At 43.5% G+C, this 22533-nt stretch overlaps 1 protein-coding gene across 2 annotated transcripts in view; it reads right to left on the bottom strand.

Annotated features, from left to right (window-relative positions):
• Nucleotides 1–22533, bottom strand: part of efr3a (EFR3 homolog A (S. cerevisiae)) — a 123974-nt gene that overhangs the window by 53029 nt on the left and 48412 nt on the right. For both annotated transcript variants that reach the window (XM_055151456.1, XM_055151455.1), the window contains 3 exons: nt 16535–16662; nt 14627–14777; nt 3275–3396 (listed from right to left, as the gene is read on the bottom strand). In XM_055151456.1, the coding sequence (XP_055007431.1) occupies nt 3275–3396; nt 14627–14777; nt 16535–16662 (401 nt within the window). The remainder of the gene's footprint in view (nt 1–3274; nt 3397–14626; nt 14778–16534; nt 16663–22533) is intronic.

Below are 22533 nucleotides of genomic sequence, written 5' to 3'. Positions count from 1 at the left end.
CAGTTCTGAGACATGTAGAAATGTTAAGACATGTTTTGTAAAATTTCTCATCTTTTTTTAAAATTATTTTATTGACAAGTTTTGTTCCAATATTGCTGGTCCAATTGAACGTTGAAAAGAAAAAGAAATGGGCTTCATTTAATGTCCAAATAGTTGACTTATGGATCCTTTTATTGCTGATTCAGTGTTTTTCATTTTTTAAAACTTGAGTAAAACTTATTGTTCAGAGACACGATCACTCAGTCAACAATAAAATATCCTCATTAATGTTCAATAATGGTCAAATCCACTTTTATTTTGTGATTTACGAATAATGTCTGTTGACTTGGGTCACGAAGGTTTGTGACTTTTAAAATACGGGTCCCCAGAAAAAAAGTTTGGGAAACACTGGTCGTCTACATCTCTGCAGACGCGTTCGTTCAAGCGTCATTATGTAGAGAGACGAGGAAAACAAATAAGCATGCAAATAGAAATTATCGCAGCTGGAAACGTTATCAAACTCATTAAAGTTATAGTACAATTAACCGATTTACTGATTTTAGTTCAAGGCCGAGCAGGACGTTATATGGCAGTATGCAATAAAAATACATAAGTAAAATCCAAATATATTTAGTTATTAATTTTACAAAAGTGAAAAGTTCATTTGGGACCATCATTTTAGCTTTGTGGGCCTCATTAAGCATTTTAAAAGTTCAATATCAGCATTTGCATTTTCCGTTATTGGCCACGTCCCTAATGATCACGCCGTCCTTCAGATTCTAATTTAGTTTCAGCTGAGTTTTCTGATAAAGTGACATTTAGATGAGTTTTGTTCTGGTTTCAGGCCTGCATCTCTGTAATAGCTGCGTCACAGGAAACTAAAAAACTAAAACAAAAAAATGTTTAAAGGTCGTCAGAAATTAAAGGTGCAATAGGAAACGCGGAGAGGTTGGTGCTTTTCCGGGGATGTTCAATAGTCTGGCATTAAACTGACTCCTGCAGTATTTGGAGAAAAACAGAGTCTAGATTCTATCCGCAGGTTGTCCTCACGAAGACCCACACCCACACTGCACCAAGGTCAGAGAGGCGGGGTGCACCGGGTTTAACTTTTTCCCCCATGAAGACGACACCTGACGACCGCCCTCGTTTCCTTAATGACGTGTTTTGACTCCTCCGCTGTTTCACTAAAGACCTGATTTGACGGTTCCTGTTTTTCACATGTAAACTAGGCTGACCAATAGTATTCAAGGATATGTTTTCGCCCGATTTTTGCAGAAGTTAATCGAAGTAGTGACGATTGTAGCTTCGGGAAAAACACAACACGAAACACGAGCAGCGGAAAGACTGTGGTGCACAGTTTTTTTTTTAAAATGAGGAGTGGGAGTATTTTATGCATAAGTTTCGAGAAAGTGACTTTTATAGATTTCAAAGTGATGATGAAGGACTTTCGGAGAGTGAAACGTACGAAGGTGAGAATGCCGGTGATACGTCTGTGTGGAGTCCTGTGATATCTAAACAAACTATTGGGGACTCTATACTCGATTATGGACAAAAATTAGGGCTGTGCAAAAATATCTAAATACCGATATATCCCGGTCTGGTCCCGGTCTGTCCCGGTCTCAGTCCCGCTCTGGTCCCGGTCTCAGTCCCGCTCTGGTCTCGGACCTGGATCAGTCCTGGTTCAGTCCGTATGCGGTGCAAAATTCCGGCATCGCAGTCACGGAAATCACATAAAGGGGAAACGGCAGTTATCCGTTTTTTCCATTCTTCATTTAAACACAAAATCGAAAAACTGAAAAAAAAAAACGAATCATTATCCATTTTTTCATTTTGGTTTTGGAGACAAATAGTGAAGAAAACTGTTGTTTTTTCATTTTCTTATTTTTGGTTTTATATTGAAAAACGAATGAACGAATGATACACGGATTAGATAAGTCATCCATCCATCCATTTTCGTCCGCTTATCCAGGGCCGGGTCGCGGGGGCAGCATCCTAAGCAGGGACTCCCAGACTTCCTTCACCCCAGACACGTCCTCCAGCTCCTCCGGGGGGACCCCGAGGCGTTCCCAGGCCAGCCGAGAGACATAGTCCCTCCAGCGTGTCCTGGGTCTTCCCCGGGGCCTCCTCCCGGCGGGACATGCCCGGAACACCTCCCGAGGGAGGCGTCCAGGAGGCATCCAGAACAGATGCCCGAGCCACCTCAACTGGCTCCTCTCGACGTGGAGGAGCAGCGGCTCTACTCCGAGCTCCTCCCATGTGACTGAGCTCCTCACCCTATCTCTAAGGGAGCGCCCAGACACCCTGCGGAGGAAACCCATTTCAAGCGCTTGTATCCGCGATCTTGTCCTTTCAGTCACTACCCAGAGCTCATGACCATAGGTGAGAGTAGGAACGAAGACTGACCGGTAAATCCTCTTCACCACAATGGTCCGATACAGCGACCGCATCACTGCCGAAGCTGCACCGATCCGCCTGTCAATCTCACGTTCCGTCCTCCCCTCACTCGAGAACAAGACCCCGAGATACTTGAACTCCTCCACTTGAGGCAAAGACTCCCCACCCACCCGGAGAGGGCAAGCCACCCACCACAGATAAGTCAGTCAAACTTTATTTAACGCGTTCACAATAACTCTCAACTTTGTTCAATTGTTAACGCATAAAAAAAAAATACTGTCTGAGACCCTAAATTGCTAGAATATTCACAATAACTCATAATTGTTCAAACAGTTGGTCGATGACGGCGTCCAGCTCGTCCACATCCCTCTCGTCATGATCCGAGTCAGTGTGGTTACTGTTCCCTGGCAGTTCAGTGATGATTCTGGTCTTGGTGAAAGCTCGGACCACAGTTGATCCTGATCCTTAGTCCAGACATCCATGGCGCTGTCTCTCTGTCTCGGTGAATGTGTGTTCTCCTTCTCTCATCCACTGCTCCCACGCAGCTCGCACTTTAACTTTATAATAGCCTTGAGTTTAAAGTTGCCATTGTGGGCGTGTCTCTTGACAGGTGCATTTTGATATTAATAGGAATCACAGTCTGTTTTACTCCTGATGCTCCTGACTACAGGAGCCATAATGCTGCAAGTGGTGTGGCTTTGTATTTTACTAAAGTCGTACTAAGACACACAAATAAATTCATATATAAGGCGCACAGTCATTTTTTGATGAAATTAAAGGCTTTTAAGTGTGTGCTGTAGTGCGGACATTACGGTAATATATGCATGGGTTGTTCCTAGTTGGCGTCCAAGGGGGAAAGAGTTAAAGTAGCACGGCCTTAAACAGGCAGAGCGACGCCTACCTGGTGCGGGTTTCGGGGTCCTCGTGGGTGGAGTGGCACATGGCACTGAACTGAGACACAAAGAAGTCATAGCGCCTGTGGTACGACGGAGTGTCCTCCTCGATGTTGGCAAACTTCACAAACTGGAAAGAATCAGAGGAGAAAAAAGGACATGTAAAAAACGACAAAGGACCAAACCAAACGGAAGCAATTAGGCTGATTGGATTTTAATCAAGACCAAGATTTAATTATTTTTAATAGTCAACAATCAGCCTGGGTCTTTTTAACCAGGTCTGCAGACGGAAGACTTTGGAGGAAGAAATGGGCAAAAACATGGCAATGATTATAAGTCTGTATTGTTTACATTCAGGAATGATCAATAAGTAGGGATGTAACGATATCCAAATCTCACGGTACGATATTTATTGCGATATTTTGGAGCATGCTGATATAATTGTAGATAGGACACTTTTTTGCTTTTAAAATACCCTGACGAGATTTTGGTGTGAATTATTTGTCATAATCCCAAGAATTCAAGTAAAAAACATATCTCTTCACGTTATCTGCGCTGAAATGAATCATGGGATATGTAGTTCTCTATGGTTATAAGCTGTTACTACTGTAAAAGCATGTATTTAAGCAAAGGAACTTGTGCATGTTGTGACAGTCCAGGATATTATTGTGAGACTTTTGACTAAACAATATCACGATATTTCGGGTATTTGTTTTTGCTAAGACTAAATTAATGCATTGGTGAAGGAGACACGGGTTCACTCAAACTGAACACCTGAGAGAATGAGCTGATGTCCCTGAAGAAGTCAAAGTCTAAACGGTGATATTACTTTCTGGTAGCCTGATTCATCAGCCGGTTTCCACAAAGTGAAACAGGCAGAATTAGGATTTGTTCGCTCAACGGTAGGCAGGTACTTTTTTTATTTAACCAATCGCTGCTATTTGGTCGTGATGTTTGTAATGCGCTGGTAACGGGGCAAACTGGTATATTAATCTTTCCCCAAATCCTGTAGGAAGAAGGACAATTTTTCCCCTTGATAAAATTCACCAAACATTCTCTTTGTTCTGGCTTTAAATCCTCGATCTCGGGAATCATTGACAACACAGAATGTCTGGCTTTTCGCACTCCAGGGTTCTTGCAAGCCATGTAGTGTATTCTGATTCCTGACCTAGTTGCTGAAGAGAAATTAAATTGAACAGAGGCAATAGGCAGCGCCGGACTGGCTAACTTTCTGGCCCTATTTGTGTAGAATGTCGTTTGACCACATGTCTGTGAGAGCGGCCCCGGAGGTCCCTGAGGCCCCCGGTGCCGTGTGCCTGTAGTGCTCTGGACTCAAGAGCCGGAGCTCAGTAATGGGCGCCTCTGAAGCCTGTAATTTAGCGGCGGTGGAGAGGGGCCTGAGAGCCTCTCAGCCCATCAGCGCTCAGCCGCTCTATTCACTCCACACCGGGCGTTTCACACATGTGCACCTGAGCGCACTGACCGGCTCTGAACGCCGGGGCTCTACAATAGAGCGCGCTGCTGATTATAGGCTACCATCACAATCTGAGCAATTACACACCGGCAATTCACGCAGACAAAAGGGAGGGTCAGGTGGGGACAGCTCAACGAGCCTCTGATGAGCTAAATGGACACATTGGATTTATTATTATTGAATACAGTGGCAGAGTGGCCTCGCGACAAGAAGGGCACAGGTTCAATTCCAGAAGCACGTGGCCTATTAAAGTGTGGAAGGTGCATTTTCTCCCTGTGTCTGGATGGTTTTCTCTGGACACTCCTGACCAGTCAACAACAATGCACCAGCCAGATGTGCAGAGAGGAAAGTAACCGAGTACATTCACTTGTACATGAACAGTTCTTGAGTATTTGCACTTTACTTGTTGTATTTTAGTTGAGTATTTTGACTCCAGCACAATAAAGCTCAAAGTACTTTAGCTGAGCAGTTTCTGATGCTCAGAGTGAAGAGAGACGCAGATGTGGCTGTGGACGTAGAAAAGGACTGATTAGTCAGAGTTTGTTTTTGTTTTTTGTTGTTGTTTTTTTTACTAATAGAGTTGGTTTGGTCTCACTTTTGTTTTTGAGGTGGTACATTCACATTTTCAGTTTGATCATTTTCAAACAAAACACATCTTGTCTCTTCAAATCCACTGATTCTCAAAGAGGCACAGACTTCTCGGCAATATGTTTATCCATTCAAGAAGACAAAGTGTGTTTGTGTGTGCTCTACGGTGATAAACTATGACACATGAGGATCACTGCAGAGTCCAGTGGGAGCTGACGTCGCCCTAAACACCATCACAACCTGCTGAGGGCCCCTCCTACGGATATCTGCACGTCACAGAACAGCAGAGCATTTTTAGGGGTTTGTCGACAAAATGGGGTGTTGAAAATAATAATAGAGATTAAAGATGGCTCAAGCACGCACAAATCACGACAAATACAAGTTTGGGTGAGAAAATGTGAGGGAAAATAAATGTAACATGGGAAAAAAAAAGTCTGAAAAGTCCATAGTTTAACAATTACTTTCTCTGTTATATTTCTGGGATCTTGTTCTTTTAACTCATCACACCAAATGTTTCACTTGTGCCACGTATAATATAACAAGAACAATAAAAGAGTGTGTTGAGTAAAAGTTTGGGCAGTAAACTGTGCAGTCAGTGCTGAGTAATTAACGCGAATTTGTGAGCGCAGAATTAAGTGATGTAATAAATGATGCATGTGTAAATAGCGTTCTATTCATAGGCCCATCTCCCCGAGGACGGCCATTAGCAGAGCACTGTCTGACACACACACAACACACACACACACAGAACCACGCACACACACCCGCGCAGCATGTTAACAGCTCCAGGTGGACTTGGATCCGCACACATCACCACAAATATTCCAATCAGATCTGTTTTTAGCCAACAATTCATTCAAGACCATTAACATTTCAGAGACGACTACTAAAGAAACTAAAAGAGGCACTTCGGAACGTGTCTGTGGAGGATTTACTTTACGTCACACCTGGATTCATCGTGGTTTTGTTTTTCATTAACAGCAGAATTATGCACACACATCGTTTAGGCCGTAAACAGACTCTAAAATGTGAGAATTCCCTACATAAATGAAGTTGTCAAGTCTACAACTATAATCATTCTTTGCAGCCATGTGGTAAACAGGTTTAAAAATATAATCCAGAAGACCAGGGCAGATCTACTTCTCTGCAGAGCACACATATTAGAGTGACAGCTTTGACCATCTTGATCTTGACATTTTCATATTGTGCTTTTGTCTCCTGTTGTTATAATCTACGACACCTGTGGATCACTGTCATGTTGCTATGTGGACCTCTAAAAAACACAAAAATAATTTTCCATGACTTGGTAAAAGAAACAAGTGCGCTGATTTCTGCGTGAGAAATCTGTGATGCCCAATGGGAGCTGACGTCATCGAAAACGTCATCGAAACAAAGCGCCGCGTGCTGGGGGCCCCTCCGATGGATCGCCAAACATCACACTAGAGCAGAGAATTTACAGTATTTTTTGGACTATAAGTCACACTTTTTCCCCTTTGTTTCCTGCGACTAGGGATGGGCATGATTAGTTGATTAATCAATAACTGATCATTAAGAATTTCGTTGATTATGTTCATTTTTAATCGACAAACCGAATGTAGGTTGCTGTGCGTAGCGTAGGGAGACCAAATGTCTGTTTTTCCCCGGACATGTCCGTTTTTCACATCCTGTCTTGGCCGTCCGGGTTTTCTTTTGTAAAGTGATGCAAATGGGCACTCAGAAGGTGTGAGCAGACACAAACAGTCAGTCGGCCTGCAACATGTCGAAGCTCAAATGTGCATTTAACAATGACTTGTACCAGAAATTCCCTGTTTTCCATGTGAGTCCATGTGCACAGTGGGTAAAGCAGGCACATATGTCTCGGTGTCCAGTGAGGGAGCCAGGGACCTCAAAGTTCATTAGGACACCGAAAAACATTAAAAAGTTTTGCCAGGTGAGAGTAGCTCAATGTCGATGAGGAGTCCCCACCTCCCACCCCCCGTACGATGTCCTGGTTTTGACAAATGGAAATATGGTCACACTAACCTGTATTCACCTGAGTCATGTCCTTTAATCCGACAGAAGTTGAACCACATCAGCGACACAAGAGCTGTTTTTTTCTTTGCTTTATGCAAATTAGTCATGTGGTTTTAAATTTTGTTTCTGTGAGAGTTGCACAAAACTGAATTAAACACATTATAATGTCAAACGGGCTGATGTGGCTCTAGAGTCGTTACGGTTTATATGTCGTAAAGTTGAATTTATTTATGCAGATTAGTTTTGCAGATAGTAATAATAATGATGATCATTTTAATATAAAAACATTAATGATTAATCGATAATCGATCGTTAATTCTCCCGACGATAGATTAAGATCGGTTTTATCAAATGCCCATCCCTATCTGTGACTTATGCTCTACTGCGCATGTCTCCTGCAGAAAGAGCCTCTGTCTGTCTGGTCAGTCGAATCGCACCATTACTTCTAAAATCATATTTTGCAGATTACAAGATTACACTGTTTTCAGCTGAAATCTGCAGCTGAAAACAGTAACCGAGCCACTTTGATGACACATTTTGTTTAATTAACTGCAGGACATATAGTTTAATGCCGTACTACAAAATGCCTAAGAAAGTCCTTGATATTAGCGTTGACCAGCAGCTGTCAGACGCTCAGCCGTACAGTGTCAGGAGCGCTCTGTCAGCTCTTACACGCAGAGCTAAAAAAGGTCTGAGTTAAATGATGTGATGAGTCTGCACAGGGGGACAGGGAGGAGGAGGAGGAGGACGGGGAGAGGAGGAGGGGAAGAGGACAAGGAGGGCATCAGGAACACGGGGAAGGGAGGAGGACAGGGAGGAAGATGGGGAAAGGAGGAGGAGGAGGGGAGGAGATGGAGGGGAGGACAGAGAAGGGAGGAGGACAGGGAGGACAGGAGAATGGGGAGGAGAGGAGGACGGAGAGGAGGACAGGAAGGGGAGGGGGACGGGGAGGGGAGGAGGACATCAGGAGCAGAGGGAGGAGAGGAGGACAGGGAGGAGGACAAGGAGAGGAGGACAGGGAGGTGAATAGGACAGAGAGGGCATCTGGAGCACACGGAGGGGAGGAGGATGGAGAGAGTAGGGGGACAGAGAGGAGAGGAGGACGGGGAGGAGGACGGGGAAAGGAAGGGGAGGAAGGACAGAGGAGGAGGCGGAGGAGGAGGAGGACGGAGAAGAGGACGAGAAGGGAGGAGGACAGGGAGGTGAGGAGGATGTAGAGATGAGGAGGACAGGGAGGCGAGGAGGACGAAGGTAGGTGAGGAAAATGGGGAGGTGAGGAGGACGGAGGGGTGAGGAGGACAGGAGGAAGAGGAAGGAGAAGGAGGTGAGGAAAGATGGGAGGTGGAAGGAGGACGATGGAGAGGAGGACTGGGAAGGGAGGAGGACAGGGAGGAGGAGCGGGAGGTGAGGACGACGAGGAGGCGAGGAGGACAGGGAGGAGAGGAGGATGAAGAGGAGGACGGGGAGGGCATCAGGAGCACAGAGAGGTGAAGAGGACAGTGAGGGAAGGAGGACGAGGAGAAGAGGAGGACAGGTAGAGGAGAGGAGGACGGGGACGGGGAGGGCATCCGGAGCTAAACTAATAGACACCGTTTGACTCCCCCGGGCCACATTTAGCACATCTATTAAGCAGTGTTTTAAACGAGCGCCTGTGAAATGAAGCGCTTTGTTTTCACGCCGCTTCAACCTTTGCCGCGTCCTCCGCTCGGACACTTTTAGGCCCAGCCCCCTGCCCCCCCCAACTGCGCTCCCCAGCCCCTCCCCTACAACGCTTAAAGGGCCTCGACCCCATTTCAAACATGACTCAGGTTTTAGTTTGAACTTTTGATCTGGTGTGAAACGGCGCCGTGACACAGAAACTACAGTCTGTGATAGTGTCGGGCAGCGGTTTCCTAATAGATCTCCAGTCTTTGCTACTATCTGTTGGGAATGCAGTGATCTGACGTACTGGACAATGGAACTGATATTTAAAGGTACATTATGTAACTTGTCGACTGGTCTAATTTGAATGTTCCACAGTGTGACTTTAGACAAATCAACCTTACATTTATTCACTTAAAGGTGGTTTTATAGCCCAAAAATCTCATATTTTTTTGGACTATACATCGCACCAGCCAAAAAACGCATAATGAAGAAGAAAAAATATATTTAAGTTGCATTTTTTTGGGGGGAAATTTATTCATATTCATATATCAAGTTGTAGTAAAAACAATAGAAGAGAGAACAACAGACTGTTAACGTCACATATGAACAGTTCTTCAGATAAACTATAACATAAACAACAGAACAGAACAAGTTTAACAAACTCTCCATCTCACTCCAAATCACTAAATCCATTCAATTCTTCATCCTCGGTGTCACTTCTGAACAACTCGGCCTCGACCTCTGGAGGTAAACAGAGCGCCGCTTCCTCAGCATCAGTTCCAGTTAGAATTATTCGGGTCTTTCTGAATCCCGACAGGATGGTTTCGGTGTCACTGAAGTCCAGACTTTGTCCGTCCATCCAGTGACTTCAGGAAAGTTTCATGGTGCATCCTCCCGGTGTCACAAGTTTCTCTCTCACTCCAAAACTTTCTTTCTGCTGCTCGATTATCGTTTTCAGCTGCAGATTTCACGACTTGCAGTTTGTGATCTGCAAAATCTGATTTTCTTTTTTCTTCATCTGTGTTCAGTCTTCTCCGTCGTCTTCATAAGTTTGTTTAAATGTTAAATTGTTCAGTGGTGCAGAAGTAATGGTGCGATCGACTGACATGATACAGACAGAACAGAGGCTCTTTCTGCAGGAGACATGCGCAGTAGAGCCAAGTGACAGTGGTACAGGAGGAACAGGAGCAGCAGATACTCACACACAAGACTAGAACCTCTCACCACTTCACTGAAACATTTTAATATATAAGTCGCACCGTAGTATAGGCAAGATTCAGCTGACGTCATTGTTATTAAAAACCCGCGTTGCTGCTGGGAAATATTTTGGTCGGAGGCAAGAAACACGGATAGCGTCAAACACAGTGCGTAACCTCGCGTATTTATCCCCGATAATGGTAAATTCCTGCTGCATTATCGGATGCACAAATAGAAGCACGGAAGAAGGAAAATGTCTGAGTGAAAAGAACCGCTAACGGTGAATTAAACGACTTTCAAACATTCGCAGAGCAAACGTAGAAGATCCTAACAAACCGTGGACTCCAACAAGTTCAACAACACATCGAGACTCTTGGAGGTTTTCATCTTTTCTGCTGTGAATGGCCCAGGAGTTTCCACCAAGTCATTGTGGATATCGCCAAAGTGAATATTTGTCCAGGTAGTTGGCGATTCCGACCAGAAATTTGGTTTGGTCCAACTTTTGTCGGGGTTGAAAAGGGTGATTTGTCGTCCGTCGATGCTTATGACCAATTTCTGGTCAAATGGTCTTGGATCCTCTGCCGTTAGAGTGGATAAATAACCGGGATCAATAATCTTTACGTGCTTTCTCGCTCCGTCCGTCATGTTGAATTAGTGTTTCTTGCCGCTGACCAAAATAATTCCCAGCATGCAACGCGCGCTTTTGTCAACAATGAAACTCGCCTATAAGTCGAAGGAAACACCTAACATGTGACTTGGTCTGGTTTGATCGCCATGATGGTAGAAAGGTTTAAAGCCACACTGTGAAACATTCCAGACAAAGCAATAACATCTCCATGGAGAAACCCATTTGACGGACCCTCCACCAGAAATGTTACACAATGCACCTTTAAATATTTGCTGGGTCAGATTTGGGCTTTCAAATATTGATTCTGGTGGGCCACATAAATTGAATGCAGTAAGATCATTTAGTGGCCGTAATTGGCCCAAAAGTCTCAATGTTTGAACTTTTATTTACACAACTTTTTTCCGTAGTTACCTGAGCAATAAATAACAGCTTCGTAACACATTTGGATCAGTTTGGTCTTATTTTATTTTTGTTTTAAAGGTGCATCGTGTAACTTTTTTAATGGTGGATCCGTCACCTGCTTGATTCTATGGAGATGCCATTGCTCTGCCTGAAATGTTCCACAGTATGATTTTAAACATATACCCATCTAAATTACAGGTGGTTTTATAGCATTTTTAATAGATTTTACAGCATAAAACACCTAGAAAAACAGGTATTCTCTCTATTCCTCTCCACAGATCTGACCTGTCACTTCGTCTGGTTTGGTCTCCGTGAAGATACAAAGGTTTAAAACTGTGAAACATTCCAGAGCAAAGCAATACTGTCTCCATAAAATAAAAGATGTTTTTAGTTGCTGCTCTGGCATCAGTTTCAAGAATCAGCAAAAACTTAAAGCTTTAGTATCAAAACTGGCATCCGAACTGAAACGCTGCACTACTATCTGCGTTTTTGTCGCTCTTGAAAACGCTCCGTGACTTAGAATGAAGCGTCTGGGCCGGTGTCAGGCAGTTCATTTCCCATGGTTCTCGGTAACAATGTGCCTAATGTGCTGAAAAAAGGTCAGCAGCTTCTGCATTAGTTACGACCCGAGAAAATGCCACGTAATTATTAAAACATTAAAATCATTCAAGTCAGGTACAGGTCTTTTAAACCCGAGGGCGAAGGCTGAACGCTGCGCCTGGAAACGGGACGGCGCTCGTTCTGTTCTCTGCTCGATTCTCAGAACATTAAACTCAAGAGATGTTTATTTAAAAAGTGCACGATGTAACTTTACTGAATGAAGTTCTGGGACCTGCCTGTCAGCTTGGAGATGTTATTGCTTTGCCTGGAATGTTCCACCGTATGACATTAAACTATTAAACGTATCTCCCTTTAAGGATGTCCCGATCACATTTTTTTGCCCCGAGTCCCGATACGATACTTCTATAAAAATTATGAAAAGAACTAAGAGCAAAGAATAAGATCCAGGATGTTTGGGAGGATCAGATTGTGTAGTATTTGGGTTGAACTTAGTGTGAAAAATCTTAAATTTTATTAACTTTTCTAACCATGAACCACCATTGAAAATCTTGACTTTTCACAGTCTGGTCTTGGAATGTGTAACTTCGTAAACTTAATGTACTGGACAAAACAGGAACCAGACCAGAATCAGCTCAGACCTGAATCTACAGTTTGTATATTTGATATTATATGGAAGCATTTGAAACGTTTAGGCTCGTCTATGATCCGTCCAAATAATACAAAATCTTACCAAATAAAAAGGAGATGACAGAAGCCCCACAGCCTCTCTTCCCCTGACCGCCCCCACATCCACAAGTCCACAGCGGAACGCACCGCAACATCGGTCCCACCGCTCAATAGGCGAGTTTCATTGTTGACAAAAGCGCGCGTTGCATGCTGGGAATTATTTTGGTCGGCGGCAAGAAACACTAATTCAACATGACGGACGGAGCGAGAAAGCACGTAAAGGGTATTGATCCGGTTATTTATCCACTCTAACGGCAGAGGACCCAAGACCATTTGACCAGAAATTGGTCATAAGCATCGACGGACGACAAATCACCCTTTTCAACCCCGACAAAAGTTGGACCAAACCAAATTTCTGGTCAGAATCTCCAACTACCTGGACAAATATTCACTTGGCGATAATCCACAATGACTTGGTGGAAACTCCTGGACCATTCACAGCAGAAAAGATGAAAACCTCCAAGAGTCTCGATGTGTTGTTGAACTTGTTTGAGTCCACGGTTTGTTAGGATCTTCTACATTTGCTCTGCGAATGTTTGAAAGTCGTTTAATTCACCGTTAGAGGTTCTTTTCACTCAGAATACGAAAAAGACATTTTCCTTCTTCCGTGCTTCTATTTGTGCATCCGATAATGCAGCAGGAATTTACCATTATCGGGGATAAATACGCGAGGTTACGCACTGTGTTTGACGCTATCGTGTTTCTTGCCTCCGACCAAAATATTTCCCAGCAGCAACGCGGGCTTTTAATAACAATGACGTCAGCTGAAACTCGCCTATAGACACTTCATGCTGCTTTTCCCACTCTCCCCGCCAAAAGCACCGACTTCGTTGCGCAACATGCAAACAAACAGCACCGTGTGACGATCGCCCTCGGCCTCGCAGGTGGGAACACGGACCACAGAACCACAGGTAACAGCGCCCGAGCACGACACGGCCCAAAAGTGCCAGAGCGAGTGTGTCTCTAGTACAGCAGGTGCTGGGACAGACAGTCACGCTGACTGAATGTCCCTGAGCAAATCCCGCACCTCAGTTAAAACAAACAAAACAAAACTGTTGTCTCCTGTGTGTTATATACATATATTATTTATCCGATACCTGATCGGCACATAACGTCCAAGTCCAGATCGAGTCCACAGTCACGTGATCTGCGCCGATTTTTGATCACGTGATCGGATCGGGACAAACCTAGATGTAAGTTTCTGTGATGTTTGCAAATGTTCATGTGCACTGAAACTTGATGTGGAAAGATGAAATCGAAATCGCAATATCTGACAGAAAAATCGCTATTTCAGTTTTTTTCTTAAAATCGTTCAGCCCTAGTTGTGGGTTTATCTACTTTAATGTACTTACATTTTTTTTGGGGAATTGTTGTTTTGTTTGAAGGCCTAGTCTAATATGAATGAAAAACCTACTGGAAAGGCTACTGGAATATAAACATTTATTTTCTTTTAAAAACATTTCTAAAAATTTATTCTAGACTATTTATACAAAAAAAAGTGAAAAACAACCATATTTGATTTTCAGTTTCGGTATTCGGCCAAGCGTTTAATTTTTATTCGGTTTTGGCCACAAATTTTTATTCCGGTGCATCATTAGTACTGAGTTTAAAAACACTGTGGAGCACTTCCTGTATCACCTCATGACATCACAAGGTGGAACAAGGTGGTGTTTTCAATTTGAGAGGAGAACTCAGCGTAAATCTGCAGGGTTTGCGTGTTAAATGTGAAAATGAAACAAAACAACAACTCCAGGTCTGTTTTTGATCAGTAAAAAACATTATAACATAAATCAGAAAATAATGTACAGTAATTATGTTTTCTCGATGGATACAAATTAGTTTAAAGTCATATGTTGGAACATTTCAGGCAACTCTCCATGGAGGAAAGCAGGTGGTAGACCCTCTTTTTTTTTTTTAATATACCCAGAATTGCTGATCAGAAGTTGGTAAAAACTTGCACTTTTACGACTTTTCGCAGCAATAAAAAACAAATCAGCACAAAACTAAATCATTGGCAGATGGCAGACGTCTCGCAGGACTTCAGAGTTTGGACGATGAAACAGGTGAATAATGGTTTGGGCTCTGGACGGGAGGATTTTTTTGTTGTTTGGCGTTCCTCAGACTCACCGAGTTGGTTCCCAGCACCTGCAGGTCGGGCTCCCTGGACTCCAGCAGTTTGGCCACCATGTGCAGGAAACTCTCCACGAACGGTTTGATGCTCTGGGAGTGACAGGCCATGAGCAGCTGGTCCAGAGCCTCCATCGCGATCACAACGTTCCTGCGGAAAACGGACACAAGGACGATGAACGCACCAATGTCATGTTAAGGGCCTGTTTTATGCCAAATGTTAGCATATTACCTCCTCAAAAACATGCATAGAGTTGTGTTTTGTTCCATTCACAAATGTATTGTCAAGTTAACAGCTACAAATCTCAAATTATCCAAATTATTTTAGGCAAGGTGTGCGGAGTTTAAAAACACAGTGAGATCACAAGGTCAAAATAAAGAGAAGAACCCAGCTTAAAAACAAAACACTACTCCAGGTAACTGATGTAACTCAGGTAACGTTTTCATGACCTAAAGTGAATTTTCCATGACTTTACAGCACCTACATGTGAGAATTGATCAGACTTAAAGGCTAAATATGAAATGTTAACTCTTTCCACTCACCTAATGGTTTGGGATTATAGTTTTTTAACATTCAAAATCCTGTCAGTGCATTTATTGTTGTCTCTTTTTAACAAAAGGCACATACATTTGGAAATCATAACAGCCTAGGCCTGGAAAATGACATTTTCAATTTCCATGACTTTTCCATGATTTCAATAACTGTGGGAACCCTGGCTATAGGATTTGGCAAGGTTGGCAGTGTGTACGCTTGAGGCCTAAATGTTTATATCATCTTACTTTTTATTATTTTTTTCCACTTTTTCTTGTGACTAAGTTGCAGCACAGTAGTTATGTGGAGACACACAAAGGTTTGAAATACACACACTTCATACACTTAAAGTCGGTTTTGTTTAATCAACTGCACTCAGTATCTTGGCAAGCTTCATTAAGTTCTTTCAGAAGTGAAATTGAATGTGAGTCTCTGAAGACTTGTCCACACAGACCTGCTCCATCAGGAGCTGTGATAAACCTGCTTGACTGAGTTCACTCCACAGAACAGTCCACTGCCAACCCGACCGGAACGCTCCCGCTTGAACCGCGAAGGTGAAGGCATGTGAGGACCGGGACCTCAGCAGAGACGAGGCATGACACTGCGGACTGTCAACGCTGTCCCTTTTACACTGTGGACTGTCTGTGGACTGTCAGTGCCGTCACCCCTCACACTGGAGACTCTCTGGGACTGTCTGTGGACTGTCTGTGGACTGTCTGTGGACCGTCTGTGGACCGTCTGTGGACCGTCTGTGGACCGTCTGTGGACCGTCTGTGGACCGTCTGTGGACCGTCAGCTCCGTCCCCCTCACACTCGGTTTAATGAGGTCCTCAGTTGTGGAGGAAATGACTCGTAGTCACGCTCTGACAGCGGCTCTCAGGAGCACACTTCATCCAGACTTCATTTATTCAGATTACACTTTCTATTCAGGACACAGACTACTGTACGCTCTGGAGTGGAGAAAACAGAAGCGAGTCGTGACCGATCAAGTCTGCAGCAAAAAGATACATGTAAATGACTTCAGATTGTTTATCCTGATTTGCATTTCATACTCGAAGGGTCTTTACACTGTTAGTTTGGACACCGCCTCATTCAGTGTTTTTCCTTATGAGTCAGTTTTGTGTCATATAGGATCTTTAACTCCAACGGTTTTGATGCATTTTTATCTTCAGTGGAAAGTGGAAATGCATAAAAATGTAAATATAATGGCAAAAACATTAGCGTGAGTAAAAAAAATATGCAATAAGTGTGACTAACTTACATCTTGCAGGTCAAGGCTGGAAAAATATGGTGGACCGTTTTTTGTCTTTATAACAAAATTATGGAAGATAAAGACATTTATAATCCCAGAATGTGTCTGTGTGTGTGTGTCTCACCCATAGCGATGGCGGACCACGTCTCGGCTCAGTCTCTCGGCCAAATACGCCCCGATGCGGTCGAGCTTCTCCGGGGCGGACACGGCATAGAAGGTCAGCTTCTCCATGTCCGATTTGCTCAGCCCATCCTTCACACAAACAAGACACAGGTGAGAAACAGGTGAGAGTCAGATCAGAGCCAGATCCTGATCCATATTTTCAAAGCAGAAAGGAGATCGTGTGTAATAGTGTAACAGCATAAGGGCTGCGTGACTTCCTGCGTGACGGGAGCAGTGATTTGAAATTGGATCTTGAGAACCTCACGCCCTGTTAGAACGTTGATGAGGAAACACAGACTGATTATTTGTTTATCAACACAGCAAATGCCAGCGCAACCTGAGAGCAGAAAGCACCACGTGTAAGGGTGTAACAGTACATGTACTCGTGCTGAACCGTTTCGTTTTTTGTGTGTGTTTGGATTCCACCACTACATGTGCAGATACACAGAATGCTTGGCTCTTTAATATTCACGAGGGAGCTCATCTGTGATTTGGGTGGCAGTGTTTCCCACAGCGCTTTATAGTTAGGCCGGCCCTCCCAACCATGTCAATCCTCAAAAAACTACAGTCGTTGCGCCACGGTCCTCAGTTTCGCTTTTCGCTACCACGGCACAGCGACACTGCAGACGACGTGGACAAGTTGTTTTTTCTGGCCAAAAATATGAAGAGTAAGTAAAAGTTTGTGCTGGAACTGTTAGTGCTGCACTTTACTTTTTGAAAACTTTCGTGTACCGTTTACAAGGAATACATTTTTCATATTTTATACATTTGTTACTTATTTTACTTAACTTGTTAGTATTACTAAGCAACACTTTGCATTTACCGTATTTTCTGGGCTATTAGACGCGCTCTTAAGCCTCCAACCCCATCAAAAAAATGACTGTGCGCGCCACAATCCAGTGCGCCCTATACACCCTGCACGACTTCAGTAAATTACAAAGCCGCACCACCCGCAGAACACGCAAACACACAAGGAGCAGACAGCGACCGCACAGCGAAACACACCCAGACACACTCATCACTCCACGCCGACGAGGAACGGAACGGAGGAACGAACCGAAAAAGCGAGCGCAACGTGCCGCTTCTAGACACGACTGAACAACTGAGTCACTGCGAACACGCCGACAATCCAACTGAACAAAGCTCCAGAGTCACCGTGAACGACACAAACAAACAAAACCACTCACCCATCACACTGTTGTGTTTCGTTTAAAGTCCAGTGCGGGTTATTTGTGAAAAAAGTTTGAAAATTAGACCATTTAATGACAGTGCGCCTTGTAATCCAGAGCGCCTAATAGCCCAGAAAATACAGTATTTTATTTTCCCGTTTGTATAATGTTAAAACAAATTGTTGGTTTAATAAATACACAAATGAACAACGAGCAAATGGTTTTGCATTTTGTTCAAACAGCTGTAGTAAAATGAACGGGACCATGACCTCAAAACCGAGGTACGTACTGTGATTTTCTGTGTACTGTTACGCCCCTCGTCAGTTATGATGTTAAACCGACATTAGTGAGTGGGATACATCTTAAAGACACGTCTGCGTTAAATGCAGGCGAGTGCGTAAATGACGAGAAGAAACGTCTCAAGCTTCAGTAGTCGGACATCCACTCACACCTGATTGATACACCTAACCCCGCCCCCCGAGAAAGACGGAGATCTGCTGAAATCCCACAAGACACTGACATGATACCAGACAGGACAGAGGCTCTTTCTGCAGGAGACAGTGCAAGAGAAATGACCAGTGTTCGCGTTATAAAAGTAACAAATTACTGTGCTGCGTTGCTTTTTGCTGTAACGCAGTGATGTGGTGTTACAGTGAAAAAAGAGGTAATATTTTACTCGGTACAAATGTGAGTAACGTGCGTCACAATGCTTTTTTAAACTGGATTGAAGTGGTGTTTTTTGTTTTGTTTTTCTTCATATAAATTTGCTAAAATCACCGCGATAACAGCAGCGGTGAAACGAGACCGTGCAAACCGGACTGACGCAGAACTCCGCGCTCCACGGAATTAAACGCAGCTGACGCCTGATCGCGCTCGGGGGTTCTCTCAGGGGCGCTCCTAGATTCCAAGTTCTAGTCAAAGATTAGTCTTGGTTTGGTCCTGGTTTAGTCCTGGTTTAGACATGGTTCAGCTCTGGTTTAGTCCTGGTTTAGTCCTAGTTTAGACCTGGTTTAGTTCTGGTCTAGTCCTGGTTTAGTCCTAGTTTAGTCGTAGTTTAGACCTGGTTTAGTTCTGGTCTAGTACTGGTTTAGTCCTAGTTTAGACCTGGTTTAGTTCTGGTCTAGTCCTGGTTTAGTCCTAGTTTAGACCTGGTTTAGTTCTGGTCTAGTCCTGGTTTAGTCCTAGTTTAGACCTGGTTTAGTTCTGGTCTAGTCCTGGTTTAGTCCTAGTTTCGTCGTAGTTTAGACCTGGTTTAGTTCTGGTTTAAACCTGGTTCAGTCCTAGCTCAGCTCTAGTTTAGTCCTGGTTTAGTCCCAGTTTAGTCCCGGTTTAATCCTGGTTCAGCTCTGGTTTAGGCCTAGTTTAGTCCTGGTTTAGTCCTAGTTTTGTCCTGGTTTAGTCCTAGTTTAGTCCTGGTTCAACTCTGGTTTAGTCCTGGTTCAGCTCTGGTTTAAGCCTAGTTTAGTCCTGTCCTGGTTTAGTCCTAGTTTTGTCCTGGTTTAGTCCTAGTTTGTCCTGGTTCAACTCTGGTTTAGTCCTGGTTTAGCTCTGGTTTAAGCCTAGTTTAGTCCTAGTTTAGTCCTAGTTTTGTCCTGGTTTAGTCCTGGTTTAGTCCTGTTTAGTCCTAGTTTAGTCCTGGTTTAGTCCTAGTTTAGTCCTGGTTTAGTCCTAGTTTAGTCCTGGTTTAGTCTAGTTTAGTCCTGTTTTAGTTTTTAGTCCTAGTTTAGTCCTAGTTTTAGTCCTGGTTTAGTCCTAGTTTAGTCCTGGTTTATTCTTGGTTTAGACCTGGTTTAGTCCTGGTTCTGTCCACGGTTCAGTCCTGGTTCAGTCCATATACGGCGCAAAAGTTCACCATCTTTGCAGTTATTTTGATGAGAGTAACTTAAAAGTGTTGCAACAGTCGTGTAATATTTTACATTTTAAATACAGTAATATCGTAAAGTAACAAATTACTCTGAAATGACAGTAATGAGTAATAAATAACACGTTACAGTTTTAAAGTCACTTGCCCAACAGTGGAAATGACTGATAATTCCTCTATATCATCTCAGAAAACAGTGTTACAGGCCCCTTTATTGTCAGTATTTCACAACTTTTTGCTGTGCAGCTTAAAAAAATCTGGAAACGCAGAAGTTTTAAGGATGTTAAAAAGATGTCAGCCCGTACACACTGGAGGTATTGTGACCGCAGCGGGTGTCTTCATTTGTTTGAACATGCGCACTCATAAAACAATAATATTTAGCAGGTTTATTATTGCACACTGACTGTTCAGAGGCCAGTTTCAAACACAACCAGGCCTTGTATTGTCTGAGTAACACTGCTCACATACCAAAGTCTGACCTGAGCCCGGGTTTAACCGCCCCGCCCACGTCCTATCACCGCTAATAAAGGAGTATTAGTAAGACACGTGTTTATTTAAGAGGAAGGTGTTTCTGATTCACTGTGTGCAGGAGCGTTTAGGGTGAGGTCCTGTACACAAACGCTGTGTTGTAGTAGTAGACAAGGTACATGCAAATATGTGTAAGCAGCAGAGTCTAGTAGTAGATCTTTGTAGGATTATAAAGTAGCAGCAGTAGTAGTAGTTACAGTAGGGTGACCAAACAATCCGTGTATCATTTGTTCATTCGTTTTTCAATATAAAACCAAAAATAAGAAAACGAAAAACAACAGTTTTCTTCGTTATTTGTCTCCAAAACCAAAATGAAAAAACGGATAACGATTCGTTTTTTCAGTTTTCGATTTTGTGTTTTAAATGAAGAATGGAAAAAAAACGGATAACAGTCGTTTCCCGTTTACGTGACTTCCGTGACTGCGATACCGAACTTTTGCACCGCATACGGACTGAACCGTGACTGATCCAGGTCCGAGACCAGACCGAGACCAGAGCGGGACTGAGACTGAGACCGGGACCAGACCGGGACCAGACCAGGGACCAGACCGGAGGCTCAGAGCCCACGGCAGGGCCGGAGCTCGAAGCTGAGGCTCGGACCCCGTGGAGGCTCGGAGTCAAAGCTCGGAGTCCACCCTGGTCCCGGTCTGGTCCCGGTCTGGTCCCGGTCTGGTCCCGGTCTGGTCCCGGTCTGTCCGGTCTCAGTCCCGCTCTGGTCCTGGTCTGGTCCCGGTGGTCTCGGTCTCAGTCCCGCTCTGGTCCGGTCTGGTCCCGGTCTCAGTCCCGCTCTGGTCCCGGTCTGGTCCGGTCTCAGTCCCGTCTGGTCTCGGTCTGGTCTCGGACTGGATCAGTCCTGGTTCAGTCCGTACGCGGTGCAAAAGTTCGGTATCGCAGTCACAGGAAGTCACGTAAACGGGAAACGGCCGTTATCCGTTTTTTCCATTTTTCATTTAAACACAAAATCGAAAACTGAAAAAACGAATCATTATCCGTTTTTTCATTTTGGTTTTGGAGACAAATAACGAAGAAAACTGTTGTTTTTTTCGTTTTCTTATTTTTAGTTTTATATTGAAAAACGAATGATACACGGATTCCAAACGTCCGCTTTTCCCTGGACATGTCCGTATTTTGTGTCCTGTCCTGAGCGTCCGTTTTTTGTTTTTTTTATAAATGTCCAGGTTTTCAGTACCGTTACTGAAAACTGAGCGTCTCTCGTAGTTCTCTGTGACTCAGAAGGAGCGAGACACAAACAGTCGGTCAGTCTGCAACGTACCGAAGCACAAAAGCACATTTAACAATGACGTGTACAAGAAATTCTCAGTTTTCTATCCCGGTCGGGACAAGTGTGAGTCCATGTGCACAGGTTGCGAGGTGAGAGTACAGTTTCCCTCGTTTATCGCGGGGGTTCGATTCTAAAAATAACCCGCGATAGGTGAAATCCACGAAGTATCAACTTTATATTTTACAATTATTATATCTGTTTTAAGTCTGTAAAACCCTTCAGCACAAACTTTATACACTTTTCTCACACAGGACACTTACAAAACTTTTTACATCCTTCTTAAAACTTATTGCTGCTGTCGTCCCTTTTGTTATTTTCCTCCTTCTTTATGTAACGAACTGATGATTCATTTATTTCGTAATGGAGCCCGACAGCGCAGAGTCCTGCATGGTCAGTACAACACCGCACCCGCCCGTTAACCCGAGATTATAACAAACTTTTGCGCTGCCTACGCCACGGACTGAACCAAGACTAAACCAGGACTAACCCAGGACTGATTCCAGGACTGAAGAGGAGGACTAATCCACGAATGAACTAGGACTAAAACAGGACTAAACCAGGACTAAACCAGGACTGAAACAGGAAGTAGTTTTAGAAGTCGCAGTTCAAGTAGAAGTAGGCATATGTGACGCTCTCAGTGTGTGTTCACATAGTTTCAAAGTATTCGTTGTTATTTTTATTATAGTTTTGAATTAGAAGTTAAAAATACATTTTAGATGATGAGGCAATGAACATGATCCATTATTAGTTATGGTTTTATTCACCAACGACAATGGAAACTTAATGGAAACTGTAATTACTGGGTGGTAACGAAGAGGAAATAATATTGTAATTAAATGTAATTTGTAAAATGTAATTTTTGCATTGTGCTCATGTACAATTCAAGTTAATCAGCAGCAGCAGAAAGACAAGGCAACACGAAAATAACGTCTCTGTGTCATTTTGTTTATTTCAATGCCGAACTCAACCCAATAGAAGCAGCAGAAGCAGTAGTAGTAGTAGTAGTGGTAGAGTAATAGTAGTAGTAGTAGTAGGAGTAATAGTAGTAGTAGTAGTAGTAGAGTAATAGTAGTAGTAGTAGTAGTAGTAGTAGTAGTAGTAGTAGTAGTAGTAGTAGTAGT

The sequence above is a fragment of the Boleophthalmus pectinirostris genome, unplaced genomic scaffold (genome assembly GCF_026225935.1).
Source record: "Boleophthalmus pectinirostris isolate CB_2022bp ecotype Guang Dong unplaced genomic scaffold, ASM2622593v1 HiC_scaffold_16, whole genome shotgun sequence".
Lineage (NCBI taxonomy): Eukaryota > Metazoa > Chordata > Actinopteri > Gobiiformes > Gobiidae > Boleophthalmus > Boleophthalmus pectinirostris.
Note: the sequence above shows the minus strand (reverse complement) of the source record. Positions and strands in the feature narration are given on the sequence as shown.